Source organism: Semicossyphus pulcher, unplaced genomic scaffold (genome assembly GCF_022749685.1).
Source record: "Semicossyphus pulcher isolate SPU_LCO1_2020_fin unplaced genomic scaffold, fSemPul1.0.p SCAF_11, whole genome shotgun sequence".
NCBI lineage: Eukaryota > Metazoa > Chordata > Actinopteri > Labriformes > Labridae > Semicossyphus > Semicossyphus pulcher.
In genome coordinates this window covers 18,369,917-18,388,733 of record NW_027211615.1, presented here as the reverse complement: position 1 = coordinate 18,388,733, position 18,817 = coordinate 18,369,917, and the positions used below count along the sequence as shown (strand labels likewise).

The 18,817-nt window shown below is 40.7% G+C and overlaps 1 protein-coding gene across 1 annotated transcript; it reads right to left on the bottom strand.

The window, feature by feature from the left end:
• Positions 1-642: 642 nt before the first annotated feature.
• On the bottom strand, positions 643-12,200 carry fermt1 (FERM domain containing kindlin 1). The gene is made up of 16 exons (XM_069687279.1): positions 12,128-12,200; positions 10,248-10,407; positions 9,478-9,575; positions 8,700-8,835; positions 8,412-8,549; positions 5,548-5,731; positions 5,347-5,449; positions 5,101-5,208; positions 3,211-3,342; positions 2,974-3,023; positions 2,420-2,544; positions 2,052-2,158; positions 1,703-1,927; positions 1,471-1,595; positions 1,229-1,370; positions 643-1,148 (listed from the first exon to the last, which is right to left on the bottom strand). Exons 2-16 carry the CDS (start codon positions 10,402-10,404, stop codon positions 975-977), a joined length of 2,004 nt encoding a protein of 667 aa, XP_069543380.1. The 5' UTR covers positions 10,405-10,407; positions 12,128-12,200; the 3' UTR covers positions 643-974.
• Between the last annotated feature and the right edge of the window lie 6,617 nt (positions 12,201-18,817).

Below are 18,817 nucleotides of genomic sequence, written 5' to 3'. Positions count from 1 at the left end.
GCCCCAATCTGGTGTTTTATAACTGCTTTTTATTGGTGTGCCAACTCCACCTGCCCACTACTAGTGCACAGCAGTGTAGCAGTGAGGCATTGAAAGAGCAGAAGAAAGCATCCTACACTGCTCGAGAAATAAAATAATACGGTGAAATTTGAAGAAATGATGGAATCCTGGAGACAACTTGAGTCACTGGGAAAGTCTCGACCTATTTTCAACTGATCCAACTACACACAGCCACTGAGTCACAGTAACTTTAGTCCAACCTATAGTTCTATTACAGTTAAACTAAAATTAAATGTACTTTCGTTCTTTGCTGCTGCTTCTTTGTCCAAATGATGACTGTGGGTTGAGTGGATTCCTGGCAGCAGGTCAGTACAGGCCAGGGCAGTTTGTGCTAACTTTTTTATTAATATTCAAGTGCAATTTAAAATAGTGTAGTCTGGAAAAAAATAACTCCAGCACACGATCTTCTGCACTTCCACTCAAAGGAAATGTATTAAAACAACGTTGAACAAAAGTTTAGCTTTTGCACACCTGCGCTCCCAATATGGATCAGCTGTCATGCCATTGCATTAAAAAGACAAAGGATAAGTCAGCTTGGATTGAAGAAAAATAAACCATTTCAATGTAAAAACACCCTTTAATGATCTTTACAACTGTTTTTTCATTTTAAAAAGAGGGCATCTCTTCACTTAAACAATCTTACAAATATCAGTTCATCCAGGTTTTTAGAGGAGGACAAATCTGGACTACATATTTACATCAACACCATTACTTTTCTAGTGCAGGGTACATTGCTATAAATGTTAACAGCAGGATACATGAAGATGTGTAATTTCTCTGACTGTTATGCAGTTTACATTTTCTATGACAGTGATTTGTATTCAAGTTTACCACTGCTACAGTAGGATCATTCTGTATTTTCACATTGTAACATGAACAGCAGATGTACTATAAGGACTGTTTTTAATCTCTGCTCATTCTTGTCCTCCTGTAAGTTTATGGAACAGGTCTTCGTCTAGTGTCTCGTTCTGGTCTTTTGATCTTGTGGAGAGGAAGATGTAGCCGCCGATGAACTCATGGACCACTTTGCAGTCGCAACTCAAGCAGCAGAAGGCTATGGACACATTCTGGTCGAACTCTATGGTCACCTGAAAGTACATGCATACAAAGGATTGTGAAACGTCATATAGGGAACAGCACCAAAAAACTGATAACAATGATCTCTCACCTGTCTTATCTCCCAGTTTACATTCCACTGCTTCATGTTGGCAAACCTCCATGTGGTGACAGTCAGACCAGAGGACATGTCGATTCGAATCATACGGTTGTATGAGATCCCCAGAATCTCGTCCTTCTTACCGCCTTTGAACCTGAAACATATAAAAGCAAAACCTCTCAAATTATCCTTCAGGAATAAAATTTAGATGTTCAAATGAGTCATAATTTGTACACTTATTATATTCCCTGTACCTGACGATGTAGTAGTTGATACCAAACTCTGGAAGTGTCTGCCAGGCCTGGATGAATCGCATCTTGGCCTCCACTAGTGACAGCCGGGCTATGTTCTGATGGGCCTCCAGGATACGTGCTGTGAGCTTCAAACAATCAAAAAAGGCAGATTAAGGAACAACATTAAGTAATGCCTGTGATGTAATGCTGATAGCTGACGTCAAGAAATATCTCATGTGGCCCTTGAACAAACCTGTTTGGTCTTGTGCTTCTTGGCGTAGCGCGGGGAAACAAAACACTCGGCATTCATCTCCATCGCATCAATGTCAGGAGCGGCCTGACCAGGAGGGGGCGCCAGGTTCTTCATTTGCAAGAAGGACTGGATGTTCTTCACCTCTGACTTGTAGGAGCTGTAGGCCATCGTCTTGCCCTTGGAGGCCAGGATACATGCAGCTTTCCATTTGGCGTACTGTGTTTCCTGCAGCGAGATCACAAAACAGTGGAAGTTACAATATTTGCCCAACTGAAAAAAAGAGGCAGAATAGCTGATCATCATGCGATCAAATGCTCATAATGAATGGGAACGTTAAGCTATGTCTTACATTATCACATCGGATGTACACCTCATTCATCCCGTCTGCGACTGGAAGCAGAAGCTTGATGCCAAACTTCTTGTCTGTCACGTTGACATCAGGAACCACCTCACAACCTTTCAAATTAAAAGACTGAATTATGATCACAGATGATGGGGGCACCATATCCAAATAGTACATTTCAATGAAATAATTAACAATAACACTTTTTTATTATTCAAAAATGAGAGTATCTGGTTTCTCTGTTTTCAGGCCTTTGTGGAGGATTGCTCCTGCTCAGAGGGATGCTCATAATCAAACACAACAGGACGCTTTAAATGAGGGTAATTTATTTGAAACATTACAGTAGTGTTTTCACATCATTGCTTTGCACTCACCTCGCAGGTGAAACTGCTCTAAGGGTTCTCCACTGGAGGTTTCCTTGTTTTTGTAGTAGGAGATGGTCGTGTCCTTGAATACAAACCAGTACTCTTTGTACGGCCGCAGCGTTAGTCTTTTGGGCCTGATTCCAGAAAAAGAAGAAATACAAATCTTTTTTTTTTTTCTGCCTGCAAAAAAGTTTATGACCTTATGTAAGGAAAAAACTGAGGACTGTGAGCAAAACAACATTAATCTTTCATGGGTTTCATGAGCTCCATTTTTTAAGTGCACAGGCTTTGAAAAGCAGTGAGCAGCCCAATAATTGTTTCCTTTAATAAATTCTTAAACAACCTTGAGTCTGATTAACAACCTAGAGATAATTAAAGCAAATGATCAGAGACATAAATAAAGGTTATGAATTTGTATAGAGAATATTTCACCCCTGTCCTATTAATAACCTCATAGCAGGTCTGAATTTAGCCCCTAACTTAGGTTGATTTAATGGCACCTGACAGGAGAAGGTTTAAAGGACAGTGGCATCTTCATGTGATAGAAATAAAGGTGGGCTTACCTAAACAGGCGGAGGGAATCTGCCAGCTCTGGAATGTCTGTAATGTCTTCCTGGGGGCGGGACAAACAACTGTCAATTATCCCGTGTCTTCTCCTGACATCACCATGTTAAGACATGCAATCATGAGAGGCCTGCCTATCACTCCTGCTCTAAAAACAGGTGTTCTACTGTTACAGGCCTGAAAACCTGAAAATTACAGTAAATATTAACTTGAGTGTCTAAAAAAAATCTGTTTACCAGAATTTTGTCTGTGTGTCCGCCTTCAAGCGTCACCTCCAGGTTGGACAGAGCGGCCTCTACTTCATCTATTTCTGGCTCGTTGGAGTGGTCCAGTGGTTCACTTGATATGGTCAGTTTACAAATGTGATACTGAAACAAAAAAAACATTTGACTCTATAAGTAGAAAACCCTTAAGTGACTTAGCAATAATTAAATATTTACTTCTTCAAGTATCACTCATTATGAAGTTCTCCGACATGACTTAAGAGGTTATGCAAGGCTGGCATGAGTCAGAGGGAGGTTTGAGCACAGCCTTGTGTGCCAGCCATTGCACCAGTGTGTAGGTGAGTGCAACACTGATCTCCTTTTGAATCACCGAGATTTCTGAATCACTGTCCCAACAGTTGCTCAATAACAGCTGAAGAGATCAGAGACGGGCTGAGAATGTAACAGCTAAAACGTTGCTACTGTTATTATGGTTCCTATGAGAAATTTGTCTGATGGGGAGCTATAACTCTTGATATTATACTTCAACGGTGACTCAATCTCTCTTTCTACACATCTCTGTCTCTCAAACGCCCTCCTGTCTCCCCTCCGCAGTGGATTTTCCTCGTGTCCTGACACGTCCCTGAATGGGGTAAGACACCACTCTCCTGGCTGGATAATATTCTTAGCTACAAAACACACATAAACTGTATTTAAAACTAATCAGGGCACATGATGGCCCCCTTTTTAAAACTGTGGGTCATGACTGCAATGTAATTTAAATCAGGATTTGGATAATTTACCATTAGCTGGTTTAGTTCTCAGACAGAAAATGCATGTTACTGTCAAAGATGTAAGTATTTTTATAAATGTGTTTTCATTAGTAGTATTATACTGACGATCCAGGTTGAAACTTCCCTAAATTAAGTTACAGTGATGATAAGTTACTTTTATAACTTAGTGACTTAGTAACTATCATAGACTGTATAAAAAGATGGACGACACAACAACTCCCGAAAAGAAAACATCACCCCCTGCTGACTGGCTGCAGTATTAAGTCATAAAGCCCGCCTCCTCCATGTTATCAGATGGGACATGGGTCAAACTATAAAATCAGAATACACGCCAAATACACGTTTCTCTAACATGGTTTCTGTCATTATATTTAGTTCTTATCATGCTGATTAACGTCCAAGTGTTCATTTTTCTGACAAGTTTATTTTTAATTAGTTATTTGAAGCTGTAAAAATGATGATTGACAGCTCTGTTGACAAATACGGCTCCTGCAGCCGATCTGTTCTGGATTAGCAGAGTAGAGGAGGAACGGCGAGAGGAGACATAACTATAAAATAATCAATACAGTCATTTAAGTTTCCATATCTGTGAACGTCTGCTTCAGACCAGCACAAGAAGCTGTTTGCTGTAAAATACACCAACGCATGGGATCTTTGCTGTTTTTTTTCCGGTATGTGAAGTGTGAGTTTTGGTTAGCGGAAGTGGCTGCAGCGGCTCCACCCTGTGATCTCTACTGCGCAGACTCTGGCTCCAAATGATGTCACCATCGCAAGATGGCAGCGCCTATCACAGGGGCTATTTCGGCATCAATTTTGTAAAATGAAAGCAGATGGACATGCATCGTCTATCTTTATACACAGTCATTGGTTATTATTCATTGATAAAAAAAAACGCGGTTACCTCTGACGTTAGCTACCTTTTAAAGTACTCTGCCTTCTGCAACATACTGAGCATGTCTTATATATATTTTGGTATAGGTATAATAATGTCTATATACTGAATTATATGTTCTTACACTTGACAAGGGGGTTTCAGTCTTTAAATTGCCCCAAGCTGGGAAGTAAATGGCATTAAATATGAAAAAAAATCATCTGTTAGGTATGATATAGCTAATGAGATGCTGTTCACCTGTAATGAAGCAAACATCAGCATTTCCTCCTCGGTGCAATCGATCTCCTCCAGCAGGATGGACCAGCGGGCTTGTTCATACAGCTGAGTTATTCTGACAGCGTCATACTAAAGCACAAGCACATGGACAGACACAAAAATATTAGCAAATTAAATTAAAAACCTTCACCCAAACCTTCCCTAATAGTATGTCAGAGGGTTTAAAGATAACTTTCCAAAGGTCTCTCACTTTTCTGGGTCTCTTACTTTAGGATTGAGGTCGAAGAAGACGTTGTACTTGAAGCGAAGCAACAGCTTTTCTTCATCTTGAATGTCCTGCTCCATTAGAGAACGAGACGAGTCCAACCACCTGTCAATCATAGAAACAACCACATATTATCCCACTTATAACACCGCAAGTTAAATCAATATATCTTTAAAAGTGACATTTCTTTTTCTGTATTTTACCCTGCGTTGTTGATTGCTTTGTCCACTAGCGAGAGCGGCTGGAACATCTTGGCCAGCTCAGCAGGCGGTAGGTTTGGCTGGGACTCGGCGAGAGGGTTGTCTCCAAACCAGAGGCTCGTGGCCGACACCGGCATCCCGTTCTCTGGGTCGTAGGTGGCTGTCATGGTCTTACTGTACATGGGACCTTTTTAAAAGAGAAAGGTAATCAAACCAAGAACATTTTTCAAAGTAGAATCAACAGTAAGAATAAAAGTTTTAGCAGGAAGTCTTTGACTTCAAAATGACAAAATGATGCATGGTGAAACTTGAGAGGTAATAACTAGGACCACATTAAAGGAGGAGATCAAAAGTCTTTATTGAAAGTTATTTTGAGGTTGGTGTGAAATCCGTGCTGCATACTCAGTGTAAGAAGGAGAGTGCGTGTTGGGGAATCCCTGAAGAACACGGCAGCATACTGAACAATTCTTTCAGATCTCACTGATGAAAACTTCAACCTGTCAGATCTCAGCAGCACTAAATATATTTCTCATTTCTTCTCCTCCTCCAGCAGAAGAGGTAACTCATAGAAAAAACATTATATCCCTTCTAGGGCTGGACAATAATCTGAAGAAATCTAATCACAGACAGTATGAATCTCTTTCTCGTTCTCTATATTTAGCTCTAGCCGATTATTGGTACAGAAATTGTCAATCCCATCTAATTATAAATCAACCAACTAGCCAGCCTGCGGCCCTGTCAAGAGGAGTCAAATCTTTAACCGGTCATAGTGTAATTAATAAGGACAAATAAATAAAAAACAAGCCAATAGGAGGAAGGAAAATGTTTTGGTAACATGCTACGCTATAAATTTTGTCATATTGTTTAGCAAAACAGTAGGTTATCCCAGATCAGAGGTTCCTACGGTAAAACCTTAATAGAGAAACAAATCAGGACATCCACCAGACTCAGACACATTGTTTCACATTAAATATTTAGACTTGCAGGAAAAGGACAGGTGGAACTAATATCATTAACGATGGCTCTGTACCAGCTTTTAATACAATGCATGCAGCAGTCAGCTAAGTTATTTATATGTGCTGGACAAATGCAGAGAAATTATCTTCTATCTCCTAAACTGGATCTTTGCTCTCCCAGGCTGAACTGCCCCAATGTTAAACAATGTAAATAATCAAGTTTAATTCCTTAATAGATTAAATAAATCTATTACATACTGGAGTCCATTGGTTAGAATAAGTGAATCCTTAAAAATAAGAGCATCTCCCCCGTCGACCACGTATTTTGAACATCCCAGATTTATCAGCTTATCAGTAATATTACTCCAAACTCCGTTGGAAAGTTAAAAATGGCCTGGGACTCTGATCTAGGAGTCGTTCTAACAGACGACCAATGGGACTCTATTTTAAACTTGATACACACATCATCCACATCTACTAAACTTGGCTTAAAAAACTGAAAGTGGTGCACAGGGTTCATTTCACTAAAGCTAAATTGGCAAAGATTTATCCCAACATTGATTGACTATGCCTAGCCAGCTGACCTCATGTACATGTTCCGGCTGTGTCTGTACCTGGCCACCTTCTGGATAAGTATTTAAAGCTTTTAGTGAGATGCCATTTGATCCTGACTCAGGCGGCACACTCTTTGGCTTAACTTCAAGAATCCCGTTCTCTCTTGCCAGATAAAGCCCATGTAGTAATAGCTTTTACAACACTTCCTGCGAGACATTTGATCCTTTTAAAATGGAAGCAAAGAACTCCTCCGTCCTTTTCTCATGTGGGTCAAAGATGTTATGTTTTTCTTTTAATAATAATCTCCAAGATTTTCATGTAAATAAATGTCTGTTAAGGCACTATCTATCACTGAATGAGTTAACACAATAGTGATAGAGCCAATGGCCCACTGATTTTGCACTATATAGTATTATTATGGACTGGGTGTCTGTGGCGACTTTCGCGGAAAAAATCACAAGCGGCGCCCAGTTAGTGACGCATTTTCCATCAGCCAGCAGTGGTTGGTCTGCCAGAGAGGGTAGGCGGAGCTAAGCGGCTGCTTTTCTGGTCTCTGCAAGTGTTGCGAGTAAACAGTAATCTACTATGGCTGAACAAACAAACAAAAGATCGATGACTACAGATACAACTTCAAAAATAAGTGAAAATCCAAAAAAAAAGAAACAAATTAGACGCTCAGATGAAGGCAAACAGTCTAAAAAGGAAAGCGACCGTCAGCGAGGAAAATCAAGAGTTACAACCAGAGCCAACCGTGGACGTCACACGTGCAACACTGTCTGGATATCTGGGAAGTGTGCTCCCACAATTACTGTTTATCGCCATAGGTGCCGCCAAAGAGAACGAAACTGAGATCTTCCAGATTATAACCTATAAATAAACCAGTTGAATCCCTTTATGGATCAATAAAATCCATTATATGCTGGGGTCCATTGTTTTAAATAAATGAATCCTTCAAAATAAGAGCATCCTCTGTGAGTATTTTGTGCTTTGTATGTTTTCTTTTACAATTACTTATATGCCATAAAGCTGCCATAGACTGCAGATGAAATAATAAAACTGATACACCTCAGCAGCCACGCCCAACACATAGCACCATATAAATATATATGTTATGTAATATATATAACAAAATAGGGCAAAAATGATACCACTGTTGTGACATGTTTAATAATTGGAAACATTCCTATTTCTTTCCAGCCGATGCATCTTTATCTTTTCATTATGTAAGTCTTAGCCTGAATCTTTCTGAAGATACTGCAGGGATACCTTTTATGAAACTAGATCAGCATCTTGTGTGCTGTCAGGGAAAGATTTGTTTTTTAGCATTGTTAAAAACAGCCCCGTGTTTCTCAGTACCTGTGCCTCCTGGTCCCCCGCTGAGTAAATCAATGTCCCAGATGTCATCATGAGCCGAGTTCTTGTCTTTCTTCTTCTTCTTCTTGGAGGGATCATCCGGAGGCTTCAACAGGGACAGTTCCTCTGATCGTCTGATGTCTGAGAGGGAGCAAACATGAGACGATGTGAGGGATCAGAATATAGAAGGAAGATGATAAAGTTTAGGATTTTTCTGTCTTAGACACACAAAAACATGACAAAAGTAGCAACAACAATGGGACAATGCAAAGAAACGACAGAGAAACTCACTGAGTACTCGACAGATCTCTGCCACCGCCTTGAAGACCACATTGGAGAAGCTGACAGTCATTTTGACAGTTTTCATGTTGGGGAGCTGCAGCAACAGGGGTTTGTGCTGAGGTGTATATCGCAGGTCAGCATCAGCCTGTGTAGAATTTATGTTTATTAATACAATGAACCACGCCTGGAAAATCCATACAGCTTTTCTTTCTTGTTTTGATTTAGAGACTTTTGCCGCTTTATTTTGGGAATTTCCCCTGTCCCTTTATGTCCAATGATATCATATTGAAATTCTTTTAATACCTTTGGAATGTGTACACAAAGGGTATTATGTATAAAGTCATATCTACACATGCAATGTAGGTAACTGACACCAAGAATTGAGGGTGAGCCTATTTTAGAGGGGGAACTTTGAATCATAACTGTGCATTGTACTCAGTTTGTCCATATTTTGCTGATTGTTTTCACAATACACTTGGAACACACAATACTTTTCTCTACATTTTAAACATTTTTGGGGCTTTAAAATGTTTTGCTGTACAAGATGTGTTTAAATTATAGACCCAACAAACGCTACAGGCTGGGATGTAGCAATATCACCACTGAATGGCTCTCTGCCTCTGGCTTTTGGAGCTGCAAGCACAGAGAACTTAATTGCTATGGCTTTCAATGGGGTATACACTCATTCTATTGTCTTTGACCTTTGTAGAAATCCATTAATATGGACTACTAAGGTTTACTTCAATTATAAAAAAATGACTAAATCACTTCGGCATGTATAGATTACCTGAATTCCATATTTGTCCAAGGTCCAGTGGGTCTTGAGCAGCCAGCATTTCCTCTGCTCCCACCACAGAGCATGATCTGACCAGTCCTGAGGGGCCTCTGCACACAGACACATGAAGGAATAAAAATTACAACCATTTTTACTACCACATTACCGTCATATCACAAGTTTGTATTGCATTGCAAACATTTACAAGTCAGATTTATAGGGGTCTGGCTCTGGCTTTGTAGTTAAAATATATCAAAAACAACCACTACCAACACAAACACTTCCCGTACCCACTGATGTGTGGGCGGCTGAGCATGATTCAAGTGTGGTTTTATGAGTCTACCTGACATCATATTATGGTGCTGGGCTGAAATCCGTCTGTTGATGACAAGCTACTTAGTCATCTATTATGTCTCATGCTCTTTAAAAACCACCTCAAGTTACCTTCATATTATATTAGCTCTTCAGTGTTTACAGGCAACCGTAAAGAGATATCAGATCACATCCCGGCTGAACTTTGGCCCCTAAGGGCTACAAAAGCCGAGGTATTGTGGTAAGACAATAGAACTGCAGTGTAGAAAAATGCAGGGCAAACATGGGTGTGGCCTGACTCACAGACGTCTTACGGCAGCAGGGGGAGGCTGAGTGTGTAGAGGCAATTGAAATTTGTATGCAGCGTCCCTGGAGAAGTTTTTGGATTTTGCACCTAGCTTAAATGTTACATGAATGAGATGCTATGTACCATGAATGCAATATCACCCTCACAGTCGACTGACACTTACTGATCTTCTCCACCAGCTTAAGCATGAGGCCTCCAATGTGCAAGTCTCCCTTCACCCTCAGCTTAAATTTCATAGATTCGTCTCCAGCTTTTTGATCCACCTGCACGGACAGCTCCCATGAAGTTTCTCCATATTCTGCAGCTGTGAGCGTGGCCATGCTCTAAAGAGACAGAGGTGAAAAGGTATATGGATTATAGACAGGATGCTCCAAGGCTTATATCGCAGTCACAGAGGCACACCACAGGGAGTATTGGAGGGGAAAAACTACTGCTGTTAGCTTACTGTAAATTAATCACATGTTGGGGGAATTCCAACTAAATATGTTGATTATTCTGTTGCTTTATTTGTTTGGAAGATTAGGAAACACCTGGGATGAAAACATGAGTCAGTCAAATTAAGTGTTTCTCAACATCCTGTGGGAACATCCTAATGTAATCTCAGCGCTTCTTTTCCTCCAATAAACAGATTCTCAGCCCGCTTCTTCTGCAGTATCTCTGCAATGATACTGCAGCCCCTGAAGTTCTCTGCTCAGCCGAAACATTTATAAATAAGATATCAGTGAACTCACAGGCTGGCAGATGAACTCGCTGGTGCCAGCAGGAAGAATATGATGATACTGCAGAGCACACAGCAGGCATAACACAGCAGCTCCACACAGAGAAGATGGAGGATTGTTTGATTTTAAATTATGAAAAAGAGTTAGTGGATGAAAGAAATCGTGCAGGTAAGAAAGGGGAGAAGAGCGGAGGAGGTGCAGGGTGGGTACAGCTGTGGAATGTGTGACGAGCAGGGACACGACTCTGGTGCAGGAGAGACCATGCAAAAACGTCAGTCTCCACGCACACACACACACACACACACTCACACACTGCACCAGTCTGATTTATTTTCACATCTGAAATGTGGTGAATAATATATGCAAACTAGTATACACCAATCCATACTGGGGCTATCAATAAAAACACCTGTTTCCAGCGGTCAGTGGAAATGTATACTGTGTGAAACTGTGTTGCCGGGAGCCTAGGTTTAATGAACACGCTCTGGTTTCTTTGTGCTGCTCCCGCCCTATGCAGCTGTAGGCTACAGTTAAAAGTTTGAGTCGAAGCTTGCATTTCTGCAGAGGGAAGGCTTGTTGGGATGTGTTTGAGAGTGATGAATTTACTCCAACAATATTAAACTAGATGCAAAAAAGACCTGAAAGTGATTACGAAAATGTGGAGCTCATTGAAAATGCCAAATCAAGTTTTTCATATGAAATGAGCAATGTTTTAAAGAGCTCCAACTCCTTAACAGAAACAGAAGCATGAACTGTGTTTAGGGTATTTAATGTTTGCATTTTAATGTTTAATTTCCAAAGTGGTATTATATATATACAACCAGTATTGGTACAACCAGACAAATGCAACACCAGGAATAGAAATCAACCCTCCATTAAAAATGCAACAACTGCTTCGTTACAATACAACTCCACAAATACGTGACTATATCCAAAAGCAACACCTTTAGTTATGGTTAATGGTCTGAATTAAAACAATTGACATTGAACCCCTTTGGCAACTAGTATCAAGTATCAGGCCTTTCCATTAACCCATAAACAACACTATTGATATGTTACAGTGTTCAGAGAGGACAGTAGCCTACACTGTAAGCCCAGCCTTAGTAAAGCTAGAATGGTATAATAAAGTTATAAAAATTATCCATTAACTTCTTAACTTGTAGATATGACACAGAAGGATTGACACAGGTCCGAACTGGACCCTTCCGAATCAGGTGATGTGATATTTTAGTCAGGAATATCAGTCTACTTCATTCTTATCTTGCTGACTAATGGCCCATAAAACTATCTTATGTTGAAGTCAAGAATCTGAAACCACTCTTACCTTGGTTAAAAGTTTTCTTTTCGGTGAGTTATTCCTAGAAATATCTTGGGAGGTGGATTGAACCCGGAATGAGGCTCCTTCGGGAGTAAAACACGCCCCGTTGAGACATCAAACAGGTAGAGAGGAGAGGAGAGGAGGCGGGACCGTTACCGGAAGTCAGCAAAGCAGAGGTGGGTCTGTTCACAAGCGGTGTTCACACGGTGTGTAATGTTTGGGATTTAATTAATTCGACCAAAATGTGCGGGGCTAATATATTACAGTGAAAAATATGAGCAATTCAGACGAATATCTATCTTTTAGTTATGTGACAGACAGAGCGACTCTGTAAGCTCAGGAGTAAGTTTCCCCAAACTTAGCTAGCATAAACATGTCCAACATACCGTTACCGTGTTTATGCTAACTCTCTTTTGTTCCAGTTTGACGGCATAGCGGTGAGCTAATGCTACTCTTAACAGAAACTAGATGTTCTGTATGAGAGTGCTTTTAGTGTACTATACATTTTAAATGAACCCAAATGTAAAATGGACCACCAGAAAATTATGGACAGTTGGCCCAAAGTATAGTTTTTCTTTACAAATTGAACTATTTTGTTCTTTTTTAATTATGGCACATGATGTGACATCACCAAATATATGTAGGCCTAATTTAGTTACAACAGTAAGTATAATTGTATTTGGTTAGGGCTTTTACAGGCGTGTCCTTGAATCATTAACTGATTGAAAACTTGCCGTATTAGCCTTACACAATTTAAAATGTTAATTAAAGTTAGGCATAATTTAGAGTTGGCCACCAAATGTGCTTATAAAATTCAATTTACTGATTATTTGGAGTATTACTTGGCTGTTGGGAATAGTAGTGGTTGCTGTGTCCTTGCAAGCTTTATAGAGTAAAAATGAAAAAACCCTGGTGATGTCATTATCAGGGATGACTTGCTGAAGTCAGAAACACTTACTGGGATGCCTACTACCTGTTACAATACTCCTTACAAACAATAGGAAAAACCCCTCAAAGACAGTAGGAATCCTTACCTAATTAACAGACAGCAAAAAATGAATGCCATTCACTCACACAAGGTTTTCCTGTGTTTCAAAACGGGGAAGTTAATTTTAACATTTACTGAAATTGGCCTGTTTACAAGGACCAAAAGTGACAATATAACCTAAAGGAATGAAGTTGGTACACTCAAAGGAGGTATAGTTACTGTGGAAAAGAACATAAAGGCTGTAGCCCTAGTTTATCTGTATTTAAAGAGACAACGTGATGAATAATAGTGTACCTTGATTGAATCGGCCCACCTTCCGTAGTGCCCACATCCCGCCCAATGAGTAAATCAAGATGAATCACTTGAGTTTGTCTTTTCCAAGGAACAGTATTGCGAGCTTATGAAACAACAAAAACAAATCAGTGAAACTGATGGTTAGCATTTTTTATTTATTACAGATAGTACTATACTGACAATCAGCCAGCCACACTGAGTTAAAGCCATTTTGTATCTTTTTAAATGTAGGTGTGTTTGTGTAGCAGGCTGTGCATGATATGGGATCTCTTCTGTTACAGCCTCCTGGTCATGAGGTGAACCAGTGTGTGAAGGCTGCCCCCCACTGGTTTCTATTGGTAAGATACTTTACATGTTTTTAGCTTGGCTTTTGCTTGAGTAAAAAGGCATACTATGACTAGATAAAGGGCTTCAGCCTCATGTATTGTAATGGAAAACATCATTAGATTGCATGATTAAGATTTAGCAGATTGAACGCAGATTAGAATTATAGATTAAGTCACAAGAAAGAAGAGAAAGAGAAACAAACAGCAAGAGAAACTAACAGAAAACATGTTTGAACCTTTTATTAATGTCCTTGATATTGTGGCTGCACCTTTCTGACTCAAGCCATTTAAAATTTGACCAAAAATTTTTTTTCCAGTCAAATCCAATCAACTTTATATATATAGCACATTTTAAAAAACTTCAAAGTAAACCAAAGGGCTGCATAATGAAATTAAAAAGCAGAAATAAAATCAGTAAAATGCATTAAAACACATAAAAAATACAGTAATAAGACAATAAAAATTATGGAGAAAGACAAAGACCACACAACTCTTATGCTGGGTCAAAAGCTTAAGAATAAAAGTAACTTTTAAGACGTGATATAAAAGTAGGTAAGGTGGGGCCTTCTTAATTTGGGGGGGGGGGGGGGGGGGGCTTCTTTTTTGTTCATTTGTCATTGTTGTGGTCACTGAATGGGCAACAAGCTATTAGTTGTAAGACATATTGTAGGTAAAAATTATTTGACTATTTTTCTCTTAAATCCACTGACAGATCAACAAAGAAAATCCTGTGACTGCTTGTGAACAGAGTCCTGTAAAATTCCTTTTGCTGCCACATAGTGGCGCCATTAGACCGTACTGGAGTTGGAAAAGCCAGAGGTCCTAAGTTTGTGAACCAGTTTTAAGGGAACGGTGCCTCTGCTGTCTGCTGCTGTAGAAAAATGCAACTGTTAGCTGTTTAAGAACCATAAGGCTGCTGTCATCGTCAAATTTAAGCCTGTATTCAAATTAAAAATTCCCTTCATCACACGATATTTTTTTATCACTCGAAGAAAGCTGAAACTGGCAATTTACACATAAGTTATCAGAATATAAAAACGCTATTTAAAGCAACATGGTGAAAACCAATAAAAGAGTGTTTTTGAGTCACTCTCAATTATTGTCATTTGTCTTGCTGCCAAGGCTTTCTAGGTTGTGATTACGAAATTATGCCATAAAAACTTCCACAAACCATCACTTTTTTGATAGCGTGGTGTCACACTGATTATATACATATTGATTAAGTGGTAAACTTGTCTTTTTGTTTTTCTCCCCCAGGGAGGACAGATGTCGGAGTCGCCTGAGGAGGAACAGCAAAAGAGTTGGTAAGGACACTTCAGCATGGTTTTTACTTGCCAACACTAGGGCTCAGACGTAGGCGCTCCAGTTCAAGGACAGTTTCTTTGACCGCTTGACCATTTCGACCACACCCAGACATACAGATTAAGAGTAGCAAAATTGCCTGTGAGTCTCTTTAAACTCTCTGTTCCAGCTTAGTGTGTAGTGCTGGCACACAAGGTCGTCTTGTGTAAGAGAGGAAATGTAATTCCATGACAAAAACAAACAAATAAACCCTGAGGCTCATAAACTGTGTCATTGGTGGACAGACACATGGAAAATAACATCATTTGGACCTGTCAGGCCTGGACAGAGTACAGACAAAGTTACACCGAGTCCATGTCATCATGACACCTGTGGTCCTAATGGCAACCTAGCAAGCACAGTCCAAGCTAAAGGCAAGGACAAATATCAACTTTACTACAGTGCCTGGGAGAATGATAAAATGTACTCTTTAGAGTGATGAGGAGAGAGAGGGAAGGAAAAATTTTGGACCACGGTTTTAGACACAATAAATTACATCTAGAGCCTGAAGCGGGTCTGAACCTACTTGGAAGCGGGTGGGAAATAACATCTGTAGAAGCCTTCGCCGGCTTTCTGTATTTATGGAAAGAGAAACCTTCTGGTGACCTGGGAACACGCTTACCCAATTAGCAGCCTCGCCGACGGATCAAATGGAAGTGAAAACATTCACTGCCGTGACGGAGACGCATCACAATGCCCCATTCATGCTGCCGAGACCCATGCTTTTAGGGTGGAGGGGTACTTCTTCTAGGGATGTAGCGGGTAGGTGGGATAGGCGAGAGGGAGTAATGAATGCAACAAGAACCTAACTTACCTCACCACCGTCTTTGACGTGTCGATGGAGCACTCATTCATGACGGCTTCGGAGGTAAACAGTGTTCAAAGGTGTTGTTTTCATAAGGTAACCTCGGCGTTCCACATCCCCTTCACCTCAGCCCCTACATCCCTTGGACGTTCCCACCTCCACAGCCCAACAAAACCTCGGGTCTTATCCTGTGGGACTCGGGCTGAGGGGGTCAGGAGGCCTGAGAACCAGCTCTGGAAGAGAGGCTCTTGACAGCACAGGGCTCTGGGGAACAAATGCTACACTGCTGTGTGGCCTGCAAAGTGTTACACCTCTGAACTGTTTACGCGCTCTCAAAATCATGTTTTTTTCTTACTTTCTTTTTTTATTAGAACAGATTTATTCTAACGCCTCCTTACCTGGCATGAAACCCCACACCAGTTTGCGTCTGAATATAAAAATAAAACTCAATAAAGGACAACCTGCACCTGGCTGGTTATTTGTTTTACAAATGTCAGTATGATGGGAAATTTTGTCGTGATGAGAGTCAAGCACCCCAGGTGTGATGGTCAGGACAGGAACTATGACTGAGAGCAGAGTGATTGACTAAATACAGACTATGTGTTGATAAAAGTGCACAAATATTACAGCCCTCTCCTAAGATAGACTCTATAATCCGCGTACAGCAGTGAAGGCTCCGCATAAAGGCTCTTCTATTGCTATAATTAATTGTTTATTTATATGGGTGGAGCCATTGCTGCTTTGGTAAATGGTGTCTTGCCTGTGGATGTTTCCATTCACCCTTATAAAAATGTTACCAAGCAAGTTTTTAAAAAAGAGAGTTAGAACATGCTGAAAGTTCATCCATTTTCAATTACAGCTGAACTTTCCATAAGCCACAGCCAAGAGTGATATTCCTTTTTTATGTTCACCTCTCTTAGCATGGAAACATCTGATAGAAATAAAACTTTTCATGGTGTCAGGTCAGATAGCCATAAATACAGGTTGTCAGCGCAGTCTGACCCTCACATCTAGAGGAGAGGCTGTTCTGAACTGTGGTTTTGGAACAGGATATCACATGTTTAAATATTGCACTTCTTCATGAAAAGTGGCTACTGTAAAACAACTTCCATTACAGTGTATCGCTTTACCTGTCACCGGCAGTATTTCATCCCCTCACTGCCCAGAAACATTAAAGGTATAGATGAACGCAGCCATAGGGATAAATGGTGATCATTCACCTCAGGGAGACAATCTGCTAGTCTGAAACTTAAAGAAAGGTTGACACACAGATGGACGTAACTTTCCTTTTTGCTGGCATATGTTACGATGAAATGCTGGCACTTAAATCAAATTCACTTTATCTCTTGCTGCCAGTTTAAGCAGATGTTATTGAAAGTTTGAAGTACTTGACATTATTGTACCTGTGTGTGGCTGTTAAGCGTGTTGTATGAAGCCATCTGCAATGCTGTGCTTTTGTTAGGTTTGTCAGAGCGCACAGATTCATAAACCCCTTTCCCACCGAAACTAGCGCGTTCATGCAGGTTTTTCAGACCCGGGAGGACAATGCCGATCTATAAGCAGGTGTCTCTTTCCATTGCCAGTGAAATATACTCCTGTCGGTCTCTTTTCTGCTGCCTCACAGTCTGACGTCACAAACGCGCCTGAGACAGGGTTAGTAAACAGTGAAGATGTTACGGTGGTGAGGCCTTTATTGTATCTATGACTCATTCAGTCTGTTTATCAAACTCGGCGCAGAGAAATTTGGAACAATGTTCACACGCTGCTTGGACGGAGACGGGCTGAATTTGTAGCTGAGATGACAAGGAGTTGCAGAAGTTACAGACGGAGCATAGCATCGCGCCGAAAGAGGGCGGAGATTAGCGTGCCAATCGGAGCCGAGGTGATAAGGTCATTTAACCCGGGTCTGAATGCCAATTGCAGCCTTTCCTACTAAGCAAAAAAGACGGATGTTAGCAGATATTACTGGGTTTTTTGATCAGTGGGAAAAGGGCTACAGTGAGAACCCTGCTCACGGCCTGCTGAAGATAAAATATCACCTTTTCTTGCAGCTCCCTGTACGCAGAGGTCAGAGGATGTTGGGTCTGGATCCGACCACATAAGCACGGAAGCTCCTGTGCTGCAGAGCGACATGGAAGAAACAACTCTTGACACCGGCCTTGAAGTTGCTTTGACTGATCTCACAGGTACAGCGTAAGAGGAAGCCGGGCGTTGTGTTCCTTTCCTCCCTACATCAATTTGCCAACTGGTTGTGAATGGGTGCCATTTTGAAACATGCAAATGTGGGTAGCCTCTGCCTGTATCAGCTGATGCAGGTCAGTGTTGTTCTTGGCCAGACCTTAAAGGCCCAAGGGGAGAAAGACGTACTGAGAGTTAGAAAAGGTCGCATAAACTCTAGCGGGATTACTTTACCAACACTTTCCATGGCTGAGATCCTGTGAAAGGATCCATTGTGGGCTGGGTCTCCGCTGGCGGAAAGCAAACCCTGTCAGGATCCAGTTCATTAGCACCTAGTTTACTGTTTGAAGTTAGTTATTTATCCGGTGTCTAAAGGGGAACCCCGTTCAGACCTATGTACGTGCGTGTGTGTGCATGCGTGTGTATCCATGCGCGGGCATGTCATATGTACTTGTACAAACGTACATTACTCAGAGGATCTATGGGGGGTTTCCAGAGCAAATTGCTCAAAAGCAAATAAAACTTTCCATGGCGCAATAAAATGTATGGAGAACGAACAGGAGGGACATTGGTGCAGCTCTGAAGGTGGGAAACAACCTTGAGAATTTGTTGAAAAAATATATACATAAGGGTTTGATATATATATGTTCTGACAGCGGCTGACCTTGACCCCGTAAATAAAGAAAAGTATCCCAAGCATAGGAAGTTGGAAATGTTAAACAAAGTACATTTAGTTATACATTGTAGATTGTTTCAGGATTCCC